This window comes from Ammospiza caudacuta, chromosome 2 (genome assembly GCF_027887145.1).
Source record: "Ammospiza caudacuta isolate bAmmCau1 chromosome 2, bAmmCau1.pri, whole genome shotgun sequence".
NCBI lineage: Eukaryota > Metazoa > Chordata > Aves > Passeriformes > Passerellidae > Ammospiza > Ammospiza caudacuta.
In genome coordinates, this window is record NC_080594.1 from 45,684,070 (window position 1) to 45,707,973 (window position 23,904).

The 23,904-nt window shown below is 40.3% G+C and overlaps 1 protein-coding gene across 4 annotated transcripts in view; it reads right to left on the bottom strand.

Moving 5' to 3' along the window:
- Positions 1 to 232: 232 nt before the first annotated feature.
- Positions 233 to 23,904, bottom strand: part of PDGFD (platelet derived growth factor D) — a 137,724-nt gene continuing 114,052 nt past the window's right edge. For all 4 annotated transcript variants that reach the window (XM_058824888.1, XM_058824885.1, XM_058824886.1 and 1 more), the window contains 2 exons: positions 14,526 to 14,740; positions 233 to 3,701 (listed from right to left, as the gene is read on the bottom strand). In XM_058824888.1, coding sequence (XP_058680871.1) covers positions 3,567 to 3,701; positions 14,526 to 14,740 — 350 coding nt within the window. In that variant the 3' untranslated portion in view covers positions 233 to 3,566. The remainder of the gene's footprint in view (positions 3,702 to 14,525; positions 14,741 to 23,904) is intronic.

The window sequence follows — 23,904 nt, forward strand, 5'->3', positions numbered from 1 at the left end:
GCTGTCACACTGCTGCTGCTCCACAAGGAAGCTGTCAGCTCTGCCAGCTCGGGGGTTCAAACTCGATTATCCCCAAATTGCACTTTGGTCCTTCCCTGATGCTCCTGAGAATGACTGCTAAAATTCAGGAGATCTTATGAGCATGGATGGTGTCAAGTTGTGGAAATGTCTTTGATTTTTTCTTCATCCAAATATGAATAATCACTCAGAGTGTCTTCTTTCAAAAGCAGTATTTATTTTTTCATCAAGATAAGACACATTACATACTGCACCAAGTAAAACGTACTGCTAGGAAAGCTGCATTTAACTGAGATAAAAAAAAATATACATGGATTGCACTTGAGAAAGTAGGCTCTATCCCAGAAGAATATGGTAAATAAAAAGCTGATGAGTGGTTTGAAATCAGGACTCTTTCTGAATTGCCTTTGAAAATGTATTTGTTTAGGGGGGTTTCCAATTCCACAAATAAAACTGAACCAGATTAGGTTTTTTTAACATCTTTGTTCTTTAAGTTTGTAAACAACATAACAGTTATACAAAGACAAAAGAGGCAAAAAAGTATGAAGATACACCTTTGCAATTTCTGCTAATAAATAAAAAGGAAAAATTTTGCTGTTTTTTGGTTTCACCAGGGTCACTGCATCTTGGGGCTTGGGTTTTGGGGAGTTTTTCTTATTTCACATGTATGTCATCATCCCCACACTGCCACACAAAGCCCATCCTTGACCCTCCTGCACTGGCTGGGAGCACGGTGTCTGTATGGCAGCAGGAAGCACTGAGTTGGTTCCATTAATTAATAAGTGTCCCAGGAGTAATATTTTAAAATTTGTGACAAACTCAGCTTACATTTAAGAAGGTTAAAACTTCATTAAGCAAGAGGATTTTTTTTTTTTTTTTACTTTGCATGTGAATTTTTCTGTTGGACCCAGGCATCCACTGCTGTCTTTATCTGACTCAGTTAGCTGAATTCTGAGATGTTCAGCCTTTAAAAGCAGTATTCATACTGTCTACCTCTGTGTATCCCACTTAGATGTCCAAATCAAATCTCTAATCTTTCTATATAGTCAAAGGAGAGCAAGGAATGCTCCCAAACTGTGTGATTTCAACCTTTGGGCTAAGGCACACTATGGGAGAGCCTCTCCCAGCTGCCTCTAGGCTGAAATCCTCTGATTAGGAGTCGTGAGTGCCCCTCACAACACTTGGGGCGGGACTGGGCAGGCAGGCGGTGCTGTGTGGCACACGCCTGGCACAGCACTGCCTGCGGCCCAGTTCCCTTGCAGGGCGGGAATCAAAGGACCACTCAGAGCACTTTGTGTATCCTGCAACCAATGCTAACTATGAAATCAGAGTGCTTAGGCATGATTCAGACAGAGATCAAAACAGGAGTTCAGTATCTCAGAAACAATCCGTATACTGCCAAGGTGTTGCATGCAAATTTATTCCAAACTTAGCTAAAACTTATGGAAGGGCTGGGTCAATCTTGTTATTAAGCCAGGGACAGAAAAAGAATGAGATGTTCTTTAAATAGTCCTGAACTACAAAATGAAGGTGGTAATCTTTGGTTACAGGGCTGTTCTTTAAATGTGAATTGCTTTGAAAAATGATGAATCACTTCCAAAGTAAGCATTCAGGAGCGTTTTTAAACAGACATCTGGGAGCCAGAGAGGAAAAATTAATATAAATAATAAAACCCCCACACTTTCTGAATCTCCAAGGTTAAAGTACAGGAAAGAAAGTAACACAACATTTCTAAGGGACCTTTCAGCAAAGTTTTGCTAAAATTATAAAATGCACTTACAAAATACTTGAGCAGATGAAGAGGGAAAATGAGAACATTAGGGTGCTTTTGTAACAAACCTGTGGAGTACTAAAACATACTGGTTTGAAGGCCTTGTATTTTATAGCACATGCCATTTTCCACTAATTATAATGCATTATTGTCAACCTACTTCACTCTTTCAGAGAGACAGACAGACAAGAGCCAACACAGACAAGATAATTCGATGCAGCCTATGTCTACCATAAAACATAAAACCTCAGCCATTAAATGTGCCACCCTACTCCCTCTGTTACAATCATGATCAAAACTCCAATTCTTTGAAAAACTTAAATCTGCCTGGTTTTTACATTTTTGGAGCAGAACTTGAAAATCCTTAAAGCCAGCTTGGAAGGATCTTTTTTGTTTTTCAGCTAGAGCACTTTTGTAATAGTTTAAATGGCATAGGAAGCTATGCTGTAGCTTTTAAAGTGCTAATTTTATTATGAGGTGGTTATTTAGTAATATTCTGAAAGTTAATAAATGATGCACATTTGTGATCACTGACAGACATTACTTAATGAGTTAATATGCTTCAGCAAAATGCAATTAAAAAAAAAAAAGAAATTCACTGTCAACACTTTAACCATGGCAATACACGAGCTGGAATAAGACAACTAACCTCAGATAACTAAGATTAATGCATATATGACAAAGTTAAAAAACAAATAAAGAAACCCCAAACCAAATAATGATAATTAAATCTCAAACACAGTTTTGTTTCCCAGTAACACAACTGCAAAACAAATCAATATTTTCAACAAACAAGTGCCCTATCTTCATCTCCTCCACAGGGAAGCACGGCACTCCTCGAACTGCTGTGAGGAGGATCCAAGGGGAGGGCTGGCTCTCCCTTCTTCCATGGAGGGGCTCCTCTTGGGCAACTGTGGGGCCACTCTGGGCAAGGGGCTGGAATCCACATCAGGTAGGTAGTGACCAAAATCAGTCCCAGCCCACAGGTATTCATTCACCTGGGGAGCTGGCAGCAGCCCCTTCTCGCAGAAGCACTTGGGCGATGGCTGCCTTGGAGCCACCATGGCAGAAGTGCCAGCCTCGGCACCCCCTACCACCCTCAGTGTCCTGGCTAAGGCAAAGCATCTACTAACTTCAGCACACGACTTGCTCCAGTACAAACAGCGAGATTTGACTTTTCTGATGTGTGATTGATTTTATGTAATGATGGATTTGAAACATTCTATCTCACTCTGTCAGGCCAGAATGCTGAGAAGTTCCCTCTGAGAGTGGGGCAAACCATTTTGCACTCCTACAGGCTCAAATTCTCTCCTCATATATACCCACCATAAAACCCTACCTACCATCAGGAGAGCTGAGGAGGTAGAAATGGGAGCAGAATTTGAGTGTAGGAACTGGTGAGTAAAAAAGAAACACAATGCTATTTCATTGTCAACTACCACAGAAACCTACACACCTGGTATTTAAATCCAGTGGGCACTGTGTGCCTAAGGACTGCAATTGAGCTTTTAAAATCTCAAGCCTCAGAATCTAGCTACAGATAACCACAATCCTAAATCCTTGGATGCTGGTACATAAATGTATGATATATCTGTTTAGTTGCCATGACACTAATCAGCACAGCAATGGTTTTTGCTAATTGCAAAGGCAGGCTAGTAGCAAATTTCAAATGATTAGTGAGTAAAGGTCCTCAGAGCAATCCTGCTTGAAAGTAAATGTCCGGTAAGATGCAATTAGTGTGTCTGGTTTTTTCTTTTCTTTCTTTGTTTTTCCTTTTTTATCGGGGTGGTCTTGAACTGCAGACACAATCACAACGCTCATGGTGATCCAGCTGTATGTCTACCAAGGACATGTTGTTCCTGATTCTGACTCTTCTTCTGGTATGCCCAGCCTCAGGGACAAACTTCAGCACCTGGGAGGATCAACAAAAATGCATTGAATTAGAAAACGCTGTTAGAGATCTGAGGATGAGAACGTTGGGGCCCCAAGGGCACCAACAGCCCTTAATGGCCCTGGTCATCATTAATTTGGACACATTTTTGTTTTAATTCCAGCTTTTTCTTTGCACACTTTGACATCCTGCTGTATTGTTTTTCCTGGAGCTTGGACAGACTGTATTTTTTCCTATCAGGTATCTTTGTATCATGCAGCTTCCTAACCATGTCCAGAGTTGCTCCTTTGCATGCGAACCACCAAGCAGGTTTCCTTTGGCTCATTTTTGCAGTCCCATTCCTATTTGAGTTACCTTGCCCCTCCTCTCTCTTGTAGAATATTTCTGCTGTTAAGAAAAAGGAACATTTTTTATGCAATTTGAAATTTCTGAAGCACCTATCATTAGATTTGGTCCAAAACTTAAATACTTGTGAAGGGCAGAAGGAGATGAAGGAGTTTGCACAAAATACCTGTGAGATACTACTGAGTTTCGGTGGAATCTGAGTTCTGTTGGCTTATCTTAAAAATCTCTGCCTCAACCTAAATGATTTCTGAAGAATTTAATGTGAATAATGTCAAGCAAAAAAGAAAGCAAAATTACTTCCTAGGGAAGCATGCATCATAATAGACATTTCTGAAAAAATTGCATCTAGGCAAGATGATCCTGAGACTCCTAGGAAGGGGGCTGTAAGTTGTAAAAAGGAGCTGGCTTGGCCAAGTGACTGCCAGATCAGCTGCATTTCTCTTGCTTGTTCAAAGATGGAGAGATGTCTGTTAAGTTCATGTCTTCCCAAAGCCAGTGGCCAGCTGGGAAGTGGGACCTAAATGTCTGTAACATCTCAGCACCTCACTGAAGCACCCATGTTTCTGCCCTAACAGATCATACTGGTTTAGAAGAGATCACTCTGTTACTCAACAATCCTCTTTTTTCTTCCTTTTTACAAAGCAGTTTCTGTATTCTGATGTCATAATACCAAACGAGAGTTGAGATGGCTTTTAAATGACAGAGAATAAGGGGCTGTGTTCCTGATCAACAGACTATTAGCATTTTCAACAGAATTAGAAAGCCTCAAAAAGCAAATGTGAAGCACTTGCCAAAGGACAACCAGAGATGCTGTGGAGGGTGGGTGGGGAAGGGCAGGCAGGTTAGCAGCTCTCAGGACGAGACAATTTGTTCTCTGCCATTAATGCCTTGAGGCTAGAAAAGTCATGAGATATAACAAAAGTGATAAGCACTGAACAGAGTCTATTATTTTGTTCTCTGTTTTGTGATGAAATTGATATTTAGCCTATGTAATACTGAAAGGAAGGACTGTGCCTAAGCAAGCTACAGACATGCTGCTGTACTGTGTTGGGAAAACAGAATTTTTTTGCCCTGTTAGAAATGGAGAAACATAATTTTACTTTTTTTTTTTGAGCAATAAAAATATAGTATCTTTGAATTGATTTCAAACATTGGTTGCATCCATATATGCAATAAATCCTGATGGACACTAGGACAATTTGCTGTATCACACTGTCATCCCAAGCACAAAGGAACTGAACCCAATCAGGTTGCTGCAATTATTACAGAGCTAAAAATAGAGCACAACTTCAAAGATGTTTTTTCAAGGAAAATGTACTTTAAAAATCAAGTACAGATGCTGACATGAACCCATGATAAATTCCTTATTTAAAGAAGTCTTCCAGCAAATTATGACCAATCCAGATGACTGGCAGTTTGCAAAATCATAGGGTACATAGATCTGATTTTTTCCAGCTGAGAACAAATCAAAGTATGCAATGGGATAAGAGCAAAGACGTGGACTGTATTTAAGTTAACAGACCATCCGACAGCTCAGGGACTTTCTCTGTGTTTTTTATGAAGAAGCATTAGCACAGTATATATGCTTTGCTGATAAGAAAATGAACTGTCAGGCACTTCCTCAGACAAGACAGGAAAACAGTGATTGAACACAGCTGAAATTATCAAATCATAGAGTCCTTTAGGTGGGAAAGACCTCTGAGATCACTGGGTTCAACCCTCACTCATCCCAGCACCAGCAAGTCAACCACTAACTTCTGTCCCCTAGCGCCACATCTCACATGCTTTTTGAATACTTCCAGGAATAGCAACTCTTCCACTTCCCTGGGCAGCCTGTTTCAATGTTTGACCATTGTTGCAGTAAAGAAAATTTCCCTTACATGCAGTCTAAACCTCCCCTGGCGCAACTTGAGTCCATGATCTCTTGTTCTGACACTTGTTATCTGGGAGAAGAAGCCCATCCCACCTGCTACACCCTCCTTCAGGCACTCAGAGAGAGGGATAAGGTTCCACCTGAGCCTCTTTTGCTCCAGTCTAAACACCCTGAACTCCCTCAGATGTGAGACTTGTGCTCCAGACCCTTCCCCAGCTCCGCTGCCCTTCCCTGGACACGCTCCAGCCCCTCAATGTCTCTCTGGCACTGAGGGGCCCAGAACTGAGCACAGGATTGGAGCTGTGGCCTCAGCAGTGCTGGGTACAGGGGGACGGTCCCTGCCCTGCTCCTGCTGGCCACACCTGGCTGAGCCAGGCCAGGATGCCATTGGTCACCTGGGCACACTCTGGATCATGTTCAGTTGCTGTCAACCAGCACCCCCAGGTCCTTTTCTGCCAGAGAGCTTTCCAGGCACTCTGCCACATCCTGTAGCACTGCCTGGGGCTGTTGTGACCCAAGTGCAGGACCCAGCGCTTGGCCTTGTTAAACCCCACACAAGTGGTCTCAGATTCAGCCTGTCCAGATCCCCCTCCAGAGCTACTTTAATAGCTGATCACAGAGCTGATATTCAAAGCTCCCTGTCTCACTCCCACCTAACAGTTTTATTTTCATCTAAGTATAAGGAAATTAAAAAGAATCTGGAAATAAGGCCAATTCTGGTGACCACAGTGGAAGGAAGACAACCCTTTATTCTGCAAATAGCTGCTGTTTATTTATCACATGGTCATGTCCTTAAAACTGAGAAACTACTGAATTAATGAGAACAGCTCAAATAAATTATGCTCAGGACACTTTATCACTCATTTTTTCATGGGATCAGTAGCTGTAAGAAAATATGGATATGACAGGTCGAGAATGCTCAAAAGGCTTGTTTTTTGTTTTTGTTTGTTTGTTTGTTTTCTTTTCTTTTTTAGGGGTGAAAAGGAACAACCTTGTAGTTTTTAAATTAAAGGATCAGGGTCTTTCACTTCTCACCAAATTGCAGTGCTTCAGCTACTCAGATCAGTGCCTCACAAAGAGCATGTTACTACAGTCATGTCCCTCTTATCAAACACGGAGTAAATTATAGTTATCAAACTATTAAAATAATTAAATTAAAATCAAGACATTATTCTGCTTTTGAGCTGGATTTGGTGCTTATATATAACACAAGAAAAAAGGCAGTAGGGCATTTTCTGTGCAGAGAGGCCCATAGGAGCACACTAATATGCTGGATGGTATTTTACTTTGTAGATGTGTCTGAGTATCTATCTGAGAAGTTTCAAGGTAAGATGACTGTAGCCACCACGCAACTCTCCTTTCCTTGGGGGCATTGATCTAGGAAATATAAAAAAAAATGCTTACATGTGTTTCCCTGCCAGCAATCTTGCTCATTGATCATGTATTGGATCTGGATGCCAGTTTCTGAAAGCCTCTTTAAATGAGATCAAAGCCACGAAAAAAACCAGGATCTAGAATCTGAAACCAGAAAAACTTCAAGTGGAATTAGGGCACACATGTTTAAGTCAGGCCCACGCATCACTTGGACAGCCCTCCAAGGAACTGGGGGGTTTGCAGCCTGTTTGAGGACTGCCTTTCCAGGAGGTGTATGGGCTGTGCTCCGGGGGCAGCAGGTGCTCTCGTGTCGCCTGGGGAGCACAGGAAGTCAGGGCTGATGGTTCCTATCATCTCAGCAGGTCTGTAAGAACACTTAAGAACTCTTAACATGTCAAGATGTGGGGCTGAGGACAGCAGAGTGGCAGTGACTGCCAGGAAAAGGACCCAGCTGGAGAGAACTTGTTCACCCTGATCCATACATGGCATGTCTCCACTAGAAGCCGGAATGCAGCAGCAACTCCAGAGCATGATTCACCTGAAACACCCACCTCTGGCAGGGCTAGCTCTGGGGTCTAGGAAAGGAGCCCAAAGCTTGGACTCAAAGTGTTAGATGGGTAGAGGCAGATGAGGTGAACCATCCCTTCAGCATTTGCTCATGGTCCTAGCCAGGTATCACTGACCCTTGCAGTCAGGCAACATTTAGCCATGGCAGTCCATGATGGCTGATTTCTGTTTTATTAAAAAGCAAATGGAGATAGCAAACCCAGTCAAAACTTAAAAAAAAATTCCCCACAGGCATTTTTGACTTATCATTTACTTATCAGTAACAACAATAACATTGTTTTTATAAATTCTTCACCAGTATTTTAAGCACCAACAGAAAAATGAAGCCTCACTCAAAAATCTGCTTTTTTTTTTCTTTCTGATTGGCTTAAGAAGCCTACAGAAAATCAATAATATGACTATGGCTTACCCAATATCTAATTAGCTTCATATTCTTGTGACAGAGGATGGTGAGCGACTCTGGATGCTATTTTAGATAGCAAAATTTGTACTTTGCAGAACTTATTTTAAAATTCTGCTATGCAGCATTATCTAATCTCCTTCTGCACATCTAAAAATAACACCATTCTAGCATGAAAACCAAATTATATTTGTCTGAGATTCATGAAAGAGGAAGCATCAAAAGTGCAAAACATTCAACACAGATCCAAGTTCTGATAGACATAAAAACTCTTACTCTGCAGTCTTTGAAAGTTATCTAAGCCAAAGGTCACACATGGTTTAGCTGTGCTCTGAGTATAAGAAGCCAAGTATCATGGGAATGTGGTTCATAATTTAGTACAAGGACCTTTGCTCTAGTAGGAACATAGACTAAACCAATGACAGACCCAAAGATGTATTCTTTCTCACCAGAGATAAATACAGGTTATCAGAGACAAGAAAACTGAGTTGGCTTGCTGATCACTGGTAGCAGGCAAACTAAGGGATTATTAAATATAGATGGGATTATTGTTTCTATTTTTTTTATTTGTATGTATAAGAAACACCTGGTTTTAGTACAACTAACATGGGAAACAATTAATTGGCTTAAAACTCAAGTACCTGAAGCATTCACTAAAGCGATGATGTTTTTGACATATGTGACATCAACAAGACCCTCACTTTTTCTGATCTTGTCAGGAATTATGTGTGCATTATGCTACAGCTGTTGTTTTCTAACTGACTAGACACAGGTGTTCCTCCTTCTCAAACTGCCTCTCTGTCCTGACATGTTACAGGATGTCTCACTTAACTTCCAGATGTCAACCAAAGAACTTCATTTTTCATCTAGTTTAAAATAAACCTTTTTCTCTCACTGCACTTCTGTGTTCTCTCTGCTCATCCTGTGACCTAGCAGTAATTTCTGACTCATTTTTTTTCCTTATACTTGCATTCCAAATAAATCCCATTGCTGCTTCTTGTACAATATTCCATGAATTAACTCTTTTGTCAGGCTAATTCTATGCCTTTATTACCATAACAACCTTTTATCTCCTTTATACATGTACTATCAACTCCAGGACATACAACAATCAGACCATAGTCCTTGCACACTGCTTTGATGATTCTAGCTCCTTTTAATCCCTTAGCAAATTTCCTTTGTTCTGTCAGCAGCATTTGGATCATTTTTTGACCAGTTTTCTTATGTTTCCCTGCATAAGGATAGGCTGAGAATTATTGTCCTCTCTCTCAAGTGCCTGCTTGATGTTTGCTTTTCATTTCTCCAAAAAATGAAAGAAGAAAAGAAAAAAGCCCCAGCACCATCAAATTGTATTAGTTACATTTCTTAACTCCACTGCAGTAAGTTTGTCTCACTGAAGTTCCACTTTTTAATTTTCTATTGTGCTCCTGTGTTCTTTTCTCCTGTATAATATTCCCTCTGTCTTGTTTTCCCTTTGCACTGTTGGGTTCAGTTGAAGCTGTTTTTATGCCCAGCAACTCGTGACAAGAGCTGTGTGCTCTGCGGTACCTACTGCCTCTCTCAAGGCAATCAAAGGTTATGAAACTGCCACCCTACCACTGATCAAAACCTTCTCTCTGAGAATTAACTGAATCTATGTCCTGTGAAGGCACCAGACAAGCTGCAGTCAAGATCGAACTTGAATTGAGGCATAATGCTTCATAAAGGGGTGGGGGAAGAATCACCTTATAGACAGTCGACAACATATCAGGATTTACAGGAGAGACAGATAAGTAGATAAAAGCTGCAATCAGCTATCACCACTTTTCTTTTTTCCTTTTATGTCCCTTAGGTGTGCAGCTCAGCACTGTGTTTGCAGAGGTTTATACATTCTGACAAATTCTGGTTGCTACCTTAAGAGCACTTATTCCCCAGGGAAACTCATTTCACATCTCATCAGTTACAGCAATGAGATGGGGAAACTGATTTCTTGTTTCTCTGAGACATGCGCATGCTGGCTGGATGGCACAGCCACAGCCACAGCTGAACTGAGTCCTGGCCTGAGTTCCCCCACACCTTCTCTGTGCTCAGTAATCTCCAGGTTTAGAGCCTGTGCCTCTTTAAAGAGAAGCTCCAGGTATTTTTAAGGAAATTAACTGCAACGGGAAGCACATTTTTATATCAGGTCCGCTTTAGAAAGTTAAGACAGCTGTAGGGCTGAGCTTTGATTAAGGTGTGCTGCATCCACTTCCATGCACTGCTTTGTCCTTCCCTTGCACAGAGCATTGCAAAATAACTCAGTATCACTCATGGCAGACTATGCCTGAGAGACGTTTTCAGACACTGCCAGGACTTGGCCTGTTTGGTTTGAAGGGTTCGTGACACTGTGTGGTAAGTCATGAATATTTGTGCAGAGTATTTGCTCTGCTCCAAAGCAAACCCAGAAGCCATGGAAAACCACAGAGCATCACAAGACTCCAGCAAGGGAAAAAAAAAAATCCAACCCCACCAATAAAACTATCTGTTTACCCAAGTTATGACCCCATTCATTTCTGAAAACTGCTGAGTATTTTGGTAAAGTCAGGGCAAACCTCCAGGCTATAAAGAAGACTGAAGATCTCATGATTAACATCTCCCAGGGCAATAAAGAAAAACCTACCCCTTATTGTGGCCATCTCATGTTCTCATTTTCCCTGTTTTTGCATCACTTCCTACAGTCAGACATGATAGAAAAGAGCAGTACATTCCGTTCGGGAAACTGGAGCAGCACTCTCCAGCTTGGGAGAATTAAAGGCTCCACATGACAGCTATTAGTCCTGAGAGGCCAGGCTAGGACAGAGTGCTCAGTGATTACACTGGGAGGCTTTGAACAGGAACTCAGAGCGAACTAAAAAGCAGTAAGAGCATAAGGAGAAGATAACCTTGAAATCTCTCTGGACTAGAAGACTCTCTTTCAGGAAACACCCTGGAGTTTAGGGTCCCCACGGCTGCCAGCATGCAGCTACTCCAGCATTGGCCACAAAACCAAAAAGGAGCCTATTGCTTCTGGAAAATTTGCCCGTCTTTCTCACACAGAAATGCTGGGTAGCTCAGAAATGCCAGGGAACTTCTAAGTGATCTCCAGAGACACTTTTACTTTTGAGGACTAGCATATCCATGTGCAGGACACAAAGCTCTTGCAGGTTCAGGAGCTCAGCAGAAGAAGCTCCAGGATAGGGAAAATCTGTCTGGCAAGAGAAGGGGTCCAGAGTCCGCAGGACTCAAGTCTCATCTACTACAAACACCTTCTTTGCTCCAACACCTAGTATTTCCTACTGGTGTCTTCTGTAAATCAAATTAACTGAGACTTGTGTTTGAATCTGGCCTATGTCCTCAGGCAGTAGAAGGCTGAGCTTTTTAACCAAATTAATGGTGCTGGGGATTTCATAAGTGTAAAGCTCCAGCCTTCGTTATGCAAGTAAAGGCTCTTTGGATAAGGTTAGTGGGTTTCAAATAGGCTTTTAAGAGAGTAAACTGGCTCTACAGTTCTAAAACTGGCATGTGGAGAGGCCTCTCCTCAGTGCCTTTTCCACCTGGTATTTAAGTAAAATTAAAGTGTCAAAGGAGAATAAGAATAAAACTGATTAACTGTGTGTGCCTAATAATAATAATAAAGTGGAAAACATTTTGGACTAAAATTAATGGACACATCTTTAGTATGTCATACATGAATTTATCTGCATGACTTCCACTCATGTTAATGGGAGACACTAGGCTAAGTATCTGCTCAGTGAGCTGTTAATTCATCCCTAAGGGATAAAATTTAAATTTAAACTTACAAAGGCCATTTAATGTTAAAGATGAAACACTGTCTTGAATTCATATGGTTTTCAGAGTAGAAATGAGCAGGAAAATAAATTAGCAGTGATACATTTGTGTCAATGTTGAATGTTGAATTTCCTGAATTTCGTGATTAATTTAGGGCAGTCATAAGTCGTGACATCCTGATGCTGAGCAATATCTGGCCAGTGTGATATTCTGGTATTCCAGCACTACCTGTTTCCAAACACCTGAAAAAAAGTGCTTTACAACATATTTATAATCAGCACTTTTCTTTCTAGCTACTGTCAGCAGCTGACTTAATTTTTGATACAGCTGTAACCCAGGATTCCTTAGTTTATATTGGACTTCTGGTTCTTTCAGAAATCTTCTGAATTATGCACCATTCATAGTTGAGTGTTGAAATTCCATACAGATTTACCATGAAAAAAACCCAATTCCTTTTTATAATTTAAATTTTGTTTCCTTCCAGTCTCTCTCTTGTTCTTATCTTAATGAAAAGATTACTTAGGAAGGTCCAATTTTCCTTTAGTTACTATTCATGATTTCCTATCTTTCGGTGTCCTCTCTTTAGTTTTTTTCCTAAATGAAATGATCCAAAACTTCTGAGCCACTTTCCTTAAAAATGTTTTTGATCTATATCTTCCCCATCATCTCTCATGATGTATGTTTGTTGCTTCTATTTATTTTTTCTAGTCCTGCCTTTGTCCTTTTAAGCACCAATGGTCAAGTCCCACACCAATTTATCCAGACCACAATATTTACTGTGTTATTACCCCTTCATCTCCATTCCTGCAGAAGACTGTCACTTGTCTTTTTCTTATCACTGCACTAAACTGTTTTCCTGAAGCTCTTCACAGTGATTCACTGCTTGACCTTTAGCCCGATTTCCACCCCTCATTTCTTCCTCCTCCCCTCACACACCCAGAGTTATATAAATGAATAGTTGAGATGTTTCATCCTAATGCTTGCTGCTTTTCTAAACTGCATTTATAAGCATTTACGAAGACCTTCTGAAATTCCTCACAGCCTTCTCTGCTGTTCAAGTATGTTATCTCCTGTGCCACCTGTCATTTTTGCCACCTCTCTGTTCACCTCCCTCCAGACTGAACACACATGAAATAATAATCTTTGTACTGGGGGCACCCTCAGATAGCCCTTTCCCATTTAGAAAATTGCTTGTCTCTTCCACCTCGTTGCTCCTTATCTCTTAACCACCTTTTAATCCATGTCTGATCTTGTCTGGCTGACTGTTTGCTCTCTGCAGGAGATGCCAGTCCTTTTAGCATTCTTGTGTAAATAATGTGGTGCTGTATAAATATTTATTCATATATAAGGCATTCTGAGTTAATTTTATCAGCTCATAGTCATCTAGGTGCTTTATACTATTAATTTTTTTCCAATTAACTTTTCTACCACTGAGATAAGGCTTTCTGCTCTGCAATTACTAGGGTCATCCCTTGCATCTTGTTTAAAATTAGAGAAAATATTAACTATTCTCCAGTCCTAGTATGTGGAGGATGCAGTTATGTGTAAGAAAATATCTCTTACCTTTGAAAAGAGTGACCACACTGTTCTGGCCCTCAACAACCCTCTGCTACTGCAGCCCCAGGGTCTCTCAAGATAATGCCTTAATGTTATGAGCCTGCATTACATCCAGGTTTAAAGTCCATCAAGTCCATTTTCTCTTGGGCCTTAAGCCAAGTGGTAAATCAGGCTCTTACAAAGATATGTGTCAGAATTAAGTCAGCATGGCATGCAGCTACCCTACCTTCCAACAACTGGAAGGCAACTACCAAGTAACTTTCTTAGATAGGCTCACTTTAGGGAACAAACATTGCTCATGTCTTGATCTGAAAATACTGTGTTAGTGGTAAGAATACAAAATACTCTTTCATTGTGTTTTTTCCTCTCTAGATGCATCCTGAATGGATTAAATAATGGGCATTGTTCCTATGCAAAAATTTTGCTTTCCTGAAAAATTGCTGAGTGGGGGAAAAAAAGCGAAGGATGAATGATTCAGCTTTAGTAATATATAAGTAATAAATCTGGAAGGGAAGAGAGTTTACAAGTGACTTAATTGTAATTTCCAAGTGTGAGCATAAGTTTACAGAAAGAGGAAATGAAGTCAAGTATCTCAAGGAACCCATGTCTCTGTGCTACTAAAAAGAGTACTTCCAGTGGTATATACATTTACTTTGTATTAGTCCTTGACTGGGAAAAATCAGTCTAACATAAGGCTCATTCTTGAAACAAAGTTCACTAGGATGAGTGGTTCTCCAAGTTCGCTGTGGTGGCATCCACTCAGAGGTGGCAAAAGTTCTCCCCAACTTCTTCTGAGTTAACTTACACAAAAATACTGCCAACACCCCTTTCTCATACATGCATAGTCTCTTAACAAGCAGCACACACAGCTCTGAGAAAAGACTTCAGAATCCATGGAAGCAATGAATACCCAAAGGAAGTATCAAAGAAAGAATGAAAATACCTCATGATACTTTTTCACAGTTTTCCCTGACACGCAGGTGCAGGATTTCCAGTTTGGAGTGCCACAGCCACAGTTTCCGCCGCAGCGCTGGACAAGGAGGCAGCGGGGGAAGAAAACGACATTTGTCAGCTTCAGCTCCTCCCTTAAATTGACAGAGTAGTTCCTTGGAGTGCAGCTGTAACGCTTCACATCATCATTCAACCTGTCCAGGTCAACTGCAATGCAAAAAGAAGCTTCATTAGTGAGGTGAGTGGGGGACATTCCTCTGGCTGATGCTGCTCCCCGGGCAGTCAATACACAGAATAATGGGGTGCTGGGTGAAAAACATGTGAACTACAGGAGTGATTTCTGAACAGATAAGCCTACCAAATTTAAATCATTACAGGTGGCCATCCAGGCTGTCATCCTTCTCCCACAGACTGCCATAGCATAGATCACACTGACTATAAAGGTGCAGGGAAGGTTTGCAGTAAAATACTGGCCTGAAAGCTGAAGACTGATAATTTTATTTGCTTTGTCATTCCACATAGTTGGATCCTTGGGCAAGAGATTCACCTCTGACACTCTCTTCCCTTCTCTGTTTACACCTGGCTTACTTAGATGCTAGGTTCTATTTTTTTTTTAGTATAAGCAAAAACAAGGCCCTTCCTGTGGTCACTAGAGAAACATTTTTGGGGAGTGATTCATCCCTTCCATGGCAAGAGTATTTAGGACAGCCTGCATGACTTTCTTCCTCAAGTTGCCTGTCTGTACTGTTTATGAATAGAATTTAGATACTTCATTTTTAGATGGAGAAATGAATCTAAGCAGCATTAATTTTATCTGGTAAGTGTTACTATAAGAGGCATACAAATAAATACAATTAAAATTAATAGGCCCATTGAGTGCCAGTAGTTGGTTGATGTTTAAATGCCTAGTATGTGAGATCTGTCATGTAAACAAGTGGTAAAGCCAGCCACAAAAATAACTTATAGACTATCAAATGTAAGTTTAAATGCTGTTTCTAGCTTTGGCTTGTAAAACTAAAACTAAACCAAAAACCGCTTTTATAAATATATTTTCCACAATTGTGACACAGACAAAAGCAACAAATTTAATGAGTACTATTTCTATAGAAATAGATTTCTTTTTCCTTCCTTTTCTGTCTTCTTTTTTCCTTTGTATTCTGTCTACCAACTAAGTGTTCAAAGCTCAGTAATTCATTCAGGAGTGGGGGGCATGTGAACTTGTGTTGAGTTTGACTCCAAACAGTATTTGCTCACAGAAGCATCGACAGGAAAACAGGATTGGCTCAAATAAGAACTGAGATAACAGTCTAGTGTTTGTGAACATATCAGATTTTCAGGGCATGTTTAACAGGTCAATATAACCTCTGCTTCTGAGAACACTTATGCTTGTGCTTTAATACAAATATATGAAACCTTACAACAAAGACACTTCATACTTTCTGTGATTCAGGCCTTGTCAACATCACTAAGTTAATTGTGGAAAAAGCGGTTGATTTGTAAACATCATGCACCTTTACATCCTAACTTGGAGATAATAAAAAGGCTGATATGCAAGAGACAAGAATACATCAATATCAGAAATGCCATTATAGAAAATCGTAGCAGATTCACTTTTTTGACAAGGTGTTATCTCAGTCAATGGGAATTTAGCAGATAAATTGCTATTTTATAGCAATTATGATACATTCGCTCATGAAATCTCAGTGGTTCTCTCCAGGGAGCTAGCATCTCTCCAGAAAAGGTATAGATCATCCTCTTGCTATAAGCACAAAATCAATGGGACTGGTGGCATACTCATGCACTGAGAGAAAAATACACTGTGAGTGTCCTTAGCCAGGACTGGCAAGTCCACGGTATATTGATTTCTTTGTTTTAACAGATTATATTTTCTTCTCCACTGTCATTCTTCGAAGCCACCTCTTCTCACTGCAGGTTTTCAGGCTAATTCTTTCCACAAGGAAGTGTTTCCCACACCTCTAAACATTCTCACCAGGACCTTTGCCATCAGCTTTGCTAACTGGTAAAGGAAAGCACTAGCTGGCTACTATTCACTTCAGCCAACTGATGTGACAGAAAAATCTACTAAAGGAAGAGGGCTGAAAATTTGCTGCCTTCATCACTAATGAGACTGCTTGAGGGGAAAGCCTGGATCATCCACACTGACACTGCAGCAATCCAGGGGAATATCTATGAGATACTCAGATAAGCAGAAAGGTCTTATTTTAGTGATGTTGAAAATGAAAATGAGAAATCTCAAGCAGAGAAGAAAAGCCTAAATAAACAATTTAAAAGACAAACAAGTCATCCTCCATTAAAATTCATTTGGAGGTAAACACCTACACCCTTTTTTACTCTGCTCTACAGAACTGCAGTGCTTGATGGGAATAAGGTGAGCATGCAGAGTACTCTGAACAATGTATCCTGTACTCTGATAGCACCACACTGACACACAAGAACAGTTCCCATTGCCTAATTAAATCCTAAGCTCTAGACCACAGTTTATTGCCCCCCAACAAAAGAGCACATTTTATTCTAAAGAATTCTCTCTGCTGAAAGCTTTAATATGCATTTTTTCCTGTCTTTGGATTGTTTTACTGTCTGGAGCTAGTCTATTTCCTCATCCATATAAGAATGAGATTTTACAGTACAGTCAGTTTCATGCATCACTTCACTGCTGTGACTAAAATGTAACCGAGCCTTAGTGTGATTGGTGTGAAATCCAGCTGCTTTACTTATCAAGGTCTGAAACCACTGGAGTCCTTTATTTAAAACTAGAACTAAAAGGTTCTTTAGACTGGATGCAAATAATTCCCAAGTACTATTGCAGAATGTCTGCATCAGAGACAGCTTAAAAGTAAGGCAAACATGAAAGAGATGCACTGGAGCACTAAACTGGATACTTGGGGGCCAATGTTTGCCCCTTCCTTCCCTTAAATCCTCTAAATAAAACCATCCTCATTTCACATAGCTTTATGGCATGTGTTTACCTTGAAGCTTTCATCAAAATATTTTGTGATTTTATGATCTTCATCAGAGGTAGGCACTGAAATCAGAGACGACAGCTAATGCCAAGTTTTATTCTGAAAAAGGAGGACTTAAAGATTGAGAAGAAAACCTCTGCTGCCGGTCACTGATTAATTTTAATAAGACAGTTGGTCTGTTAGGGTTGCTTTTAACACTTTATCTGCATCAAATTCAGATCTGATCATTCTACACTTTTTCATGCATCAGTCACAGAGCAGAGCTAAGGTGTAAGAGATGGCAGCCACCTTGCCATGGTATTCCTATACCACATGTCAAAGCCTATACCACAAGACAAGGCAAGGCAAGGCAAGGCAAGGCAAGGCAAGGCAAGGCAAGGCAAGGCAAGGCAAGGCAAGGCAAGGCAAGGCAAGGCAAGGCAAGGCAAGGAGGATTCGGGCAGCTGCAGACTGGTCAGCCTATGATGAAATTAAGGGGCAAATCCTTCTGGGAAGCAATGCCCAGGCATATGACAGACAAGGGGGTGACTGGGAACATCCAGAATAGATTTAACGAGACCAACCTCAGAACTGGCTCTGATGAGACATCTGTCTTGCTGGATGAGGTGAAAGCAGCAGAGGCATCTGCTGATTTTTGAAAGTGATCTATAGCATCCTTGCAGCCAGATTTCTGAGCTATAATGGAATAGGTGGACTACAAATTCAGTAGATAACTGGAATATCTGAGACTTGATGAAAATGGTCAACCATTCCAAGTACAACTGGTAGCTGGTTAATATTTGTGTTCCCCACAGGATAATGCTGGGGTCAATACAGCTAAAGATCTGCAGGTAAACTAGAAGCACCGTAAAAGCCATCAAAGACATTCAGAGCAGTGCTGTATCTGAAGCTATGGTTTGGCTGAACTTGAGTTGGAAAATTTACAAATAAGCTGGAGAGGGACTTTTTACAAGGGCAAGTAGTGATAGGACAAGGGTATATTGCTTCGTACAAAAAAAAAAAAAAAGATAGGTTTAGATTATATATTAGGAAGAAATTCATTACTGTGAGGCTGGTGAAACACTGGAAAAGGTTATCCAGAGAGGTTGTGGATGCCCCATTCCTGGAAGTGTTCTAGGTTGGATGGGTTTTGAGCAACCTGGTCTGGTGAAAGGAGTCTCTGTCCACAGCAAGGGCACTGGAACTGGATGATCTCTAAGTCCCTTCCAGTCCAAACCATTCTATGATCTCAACATTGTAACAAAGAATATTTGGATTACCAACATAATGATATTCTCACAATTATATGGCAATAACAAATGAAATATAATTTCCTAGTCTCATCTTCCACTGGTTAAATCATCTAAATGCTCTGACACTGACAAAATAATTCTTCTCCATACCAAAGTTTGACCAAACCCTGTGGCTTTTAGACTTCAACACATATGGATGATGGTTTTGACTGTTCCACGGCACATGCTTAATGATATCACAATAAGCAATTTGTTAAATATACCTGAAAACTTGGGAGCTATCTAAATCCTTCTCATGAGCTAAGAAGATCTTGCAATTTGCATTTACTGTAGGATCACAGCACCAAGACAAATCTCCTCAATACAGCAGCTATTATTTTAGAGGAACAAAAGATCAAGATTTCAGTAGGATTATAACTGTTTTCATGGAACAAAGGGCAAAATATATAGGCCTATTATGGACAGGCAAACCAATTACCAGCTGTGGTACAGGTCAAGTAGCAAAAGCAGGCCAAACTATTGGACACTGCTTCACTGAAATCAATGGAAAAGAGCAGCTTATTCCAGTGATAAATAACATGCTATAGGTTTCACTAGCATTTTAAAAAAGGGTTTAATAAGAAAACCTTTCACTGCAGTGACCAACAATTACACCATGTAACATGCGAGGGAAAATGTAATTTGTCACAGAGAGGGAAGGTAGGAATGTAGATCTGAATTAGATTGTGAAATGACGGAATGTGCGCAGTTTGCATGCAACAGACAACTTGGCTCCTAACTGAAGAAGAGTAGGAAAAATATTCTGGTTTTTAAGCCCAGGGAATACTTTAAATTATCAGCTATTTAAGAAGGTATTCCATGTACTTGGAATATTCAAATTTGCCATGAATGAACAAGCATTCGGCATTTGTGATGCCTGCACTCCCTGTCTGGTGCACTGAAACTTGCTGGCAGCCATCCCAGAATCTTTCAAGGAAGAGTGCATGGACGTTTGCAGTAATTTATTGGCCACTGCTTGCAAGCCTCTGAGAAACAACATTAAAATTTTAACTTCTTGCTGGACCATTTTAAGTTATGACAATTAAAAACTATTGTTAAGGACATGGTGAAACTTTCCTGATCTTGGGAACTGATTTGGCAGTGAATAGCAGAAGCATTCCGTGAAGACTCATGGTTTAACTTCACTATTCCCCTTCCAGAGAGCAGTGTGGCTATGCCAGCAAGTGTTTATTTATTTAACTTCTAAAGCTGTCACTGGAGAGAGATGCTATTGCAAGAATGTCCCACCTGATTAATTTCCTCTGATAGCCAAGGGCTTCTTGTGTATTATTTCCAAAAAAAGAAAATGAGCTTAGAGGAAGGGATAGTCTTGTAAATTACCAGAATGTATCTACCTACATGTGCTCCTGCTTCCAAGGTTTATTTATGGGAAAACAAAAAAAACCCCACGCCATTCCTTTCTAAAGACAACCCCTTTCTTTGGGTACCAGCTCCTTTCTTGGGGTACCAGCTCCATGACATTTGGATTTACTTCTATGTTGAGAAACAGTGACCTTGTTCTTTTCCTTTCTTTCTTCATTTGTATGGAAACTATTTCACAGGTGAAGATCTTTTTTTAATTAAAAATCCTTATTCAATGGGAGGTAAGAAATCAGAAACAACAGCAAAATATAAATGCAAATAAGTATGTGGGAAAAGTTAAATAATGTTTAATTGGTGGATGGAACTGCTTGCAACAGTATCTCTTAGAAGCTCTTCTAATACTATTAGCCAGATAAATTCATGCTTTCAGAAATTTAAACTAGGATGAAGATGCTTCCTCGAAACATGTCTGAACTCTCCTCATGACTCGCTAGAAGAACAGAAACCTGTCTGTGAAGAACTTCAACATAATTATGCAGCATTTGTGAATGCTTAATTGTGAAAGTTTACTTCTTTACCTGTGTTCTTGCCATGAACAGTATTAAATAACCCAAAAATGTTATCTTTCTGGAGATGCTTAATATTTGTAATAACCAAATTACTATGACACTGAGATCATCAATATATTACAGAAATGTAAAAGGAATTATTTTAAAATAATACTTTTTTCCTAACAACCTAGGATGAACACAAAGCTGAATATTTATAATTTCAGAGTTTCTAAATTGCAGAAATTGGTAGCAACCCTTTATGAGTATATTTACAACTGCAGAGGTTATTTGAAATAACGATCATATTTTCATTTAGGTGTACACCATAGTTTACAGCTTATACAAGGCTTCTCATTTCAGAATTGTGAAAATCTGAATGTATCTTCTCCTTTCTTTTCTGTCCTGTTCTGCCATCTGGATTGCACTGTGATTTTATGGTCAGCTTTCACTGGAGTGGTTAACAGCAAACCTTGCTGAACATATACAGAATTAAATATCAAACTTCATGTGGTTATTAGTGAGACATATTTCATACCAATATCTCACTTCAGTAGTACGAAATGCAATAGAAATTTCAATAGAAATGCAATTTTGGTCTCAGTAGAAAGAAATGCACTTAACTTAATAGAATTGCATCAATATTGTGGAGGTGTGAGATCAGATTTTGTAGACTGAATGGAGTTACCATAAATATGGATTTAATCCACACACTCTTCAACTTTCAGGTACTTGCAAGAGAAATTGAGGAAAAGATTGATCTGTATATGCATACATTAATGTGTACGAATACAAAAAATCACAGAATCCTCTGGCCTGAAAAAGACCTTCAAACATCAAAAATACAACTGTAAATCAAGCACTGCCATAATAATCTCTAAACCATATCCCCACATGCCACATCCATACACCTTTTGAATATTTCCAGGGATGGCGTCTCCACGACTTTCCCTGGGTTGTCCATTCCAATGCCTGATGACCATTTCTGTGAAATTCATTTCCCTAATATCCAATCTAAACCTCCCCTGTTGTAAATTCACACTATTTCCTCTTGTCCTGTCACTTGTAGCCTGGGAGAGGAGACCAATCCCAGTTTGGCAGCTGCAGAGAGTGCTGAGGGCCCCCTGAGCCTCCTTTTCTCCAGGCTGAACACCCCCAGCTCCCTCAGCTGCCCCTCACAGCACTTGTGCTCCAGAGCCTTCCCCAGCTCCGCTGCCCTTCCCTGGACACGCTCCAGCCCCTCAATGTCTCTCTGGCACTGAGGGGCCCAGAACTGAGCACAGGATTGGAGCTGTGGCCTCAGCAGTGCTGGGTACAGGGGGACGGTCCCTGCCCTGCTCCTGCTGGCCACACCTGGCTGAGCCAGGCCAGGATGCCATCGGCCCTCTGGGCCACCTGGGCACACTCTGGATCATGTTCAGCTGCTGTTTGCCAGCACCCCCAGGTCCTTTTCCACCAGGCAGCTTCCCAGCTCCTGTCCCCAGCCTGCAGCACTGCCTGGGGTTGCTGTGACCCAGGGGCAGGATGCAGAACTCTGCCTTGCTGGGCCTCATACCATCAGCATCAATGCGGCAATGATGGGAAGAAGCAAGAATGGAGCCAGAGACTACTTTTAAAGAACAAAAGGTTCTGAACTCAAATTTTAATATATGAAAAGCTATTTAAACACTGAAAACTAGATTTGGGGCTTTTGTTTGTTTGTTTGTTTTTGTTCAGAGAGTGGTTCCAGAGAGATTGAACAGCCTCCATGCTTGGAAATATTAAAAACCTGACTTGACATGGTCATGAGCAACCTTCTATTGATGGCCCTGCCTTGAGGAAGAGCATTTAAGTTCCTGAGGTGGCCTCCCACTTAATCTATTCCCCGATTCTGTGAGTTTCAGTTATGATAAAATACTGACTTCTTATTTACTTGACCTTGATAGTTGTAGATTATTAACTGGCGAATTAAGAAAACACACCATTTAAATATCATTTATCACCTGACCCTGTTATCAAAATTAGTATTCAGCAACACTGCCTCTCTTAGCTCAATTTTGTGCCAGAGTTTGGTATGGGTAGAAGGTTGGATAGGAGTGAAAGTATTAGTGATTAATTTATACCATTTACATGGTGTGATCTGAAAATGCTGTGAAAGATAGGCAGAGATTACATCAAATTGCTCTTACCTGCCTCAGGGCTGTTCTAACTTAGGATAAAAAAATAAAACCTAAGCTGTAAGCTGAAACAGATAGGTATCTGAAATAAATTATGATATAATCTACTGCTCTCTTTGCTACAAGGTTACCCCAGTGCCTATAAACATTCCTCAGAGATCCACTCTGTCTGTGTTTAAAAGCCACCAAACATTTCTAATTTAAGGATTTGTTAAAGCTGTTCATTACTCCTCACATCCTCCAAGAACAAGCCTTTAATCTTGTCAGAAGTTTATGACTAAAAAAAATTCTTAACTGAAATTTTTAAAAGATTTCTCTGTGGTGAGGTACTTTAGCCCAGAGAGCTGCTAACAGTCAGGGAATTTGGCCTTTAGTTCAAAAACAAAAGGCAAACTGTTATAAAACCTTTTTTCTTTTTCCTGTAACCAAACCACCACCAACAAAAAAGCCTATTAAGTCAAGTATTAAAACTGTAACTGGAAAAATGTTATGCATCTGAATTTTCTGAGCACTATCAGATCAGTTTGATACCTGCAGCCTGCATAATTAGCATCAACAAAGCATCAAATGCTATTTTATACTTATGTGGTTATTTAAATATATGGGATACTGGGCCAGATAGGATCTGAGAATGAAATGATATTTGGAGAATAGAACCAGTACAGGATACAGGATCCTAATCAGCTTCTATTAAAAACAGAACAGACCCTTCATTTCTTTTTCATACATATCTACTGGCATCAAATCCAGCCTGGATGTATAAGGGACACACAGATCATGTTCCACACAGCCACAGAAGATCAAAGCACTCTTGAAAGTCACACAGTGATACTTAGGTGAAATTTTTCCCCAACAATGGTGGTGCTTGCCTGAAATTTCTGACGTGCTAAAAAGGGAGCAAAGTAAAGGGGTTCACTTCTTGCTGAATGGGTGCTCAGGGCTTCATTACAGATTCCTTTGAAGTGCTGAGCCCAGAAACAAAGAAAGCCAACCTGTCTTGGAAACTGTACACCAGTACTGTGTCTACAGAATAACCTGCAGGTGCCTGAGGTTATTCTCCTGCTCCAAGGATAACAGCCACAGGAGAGCCCA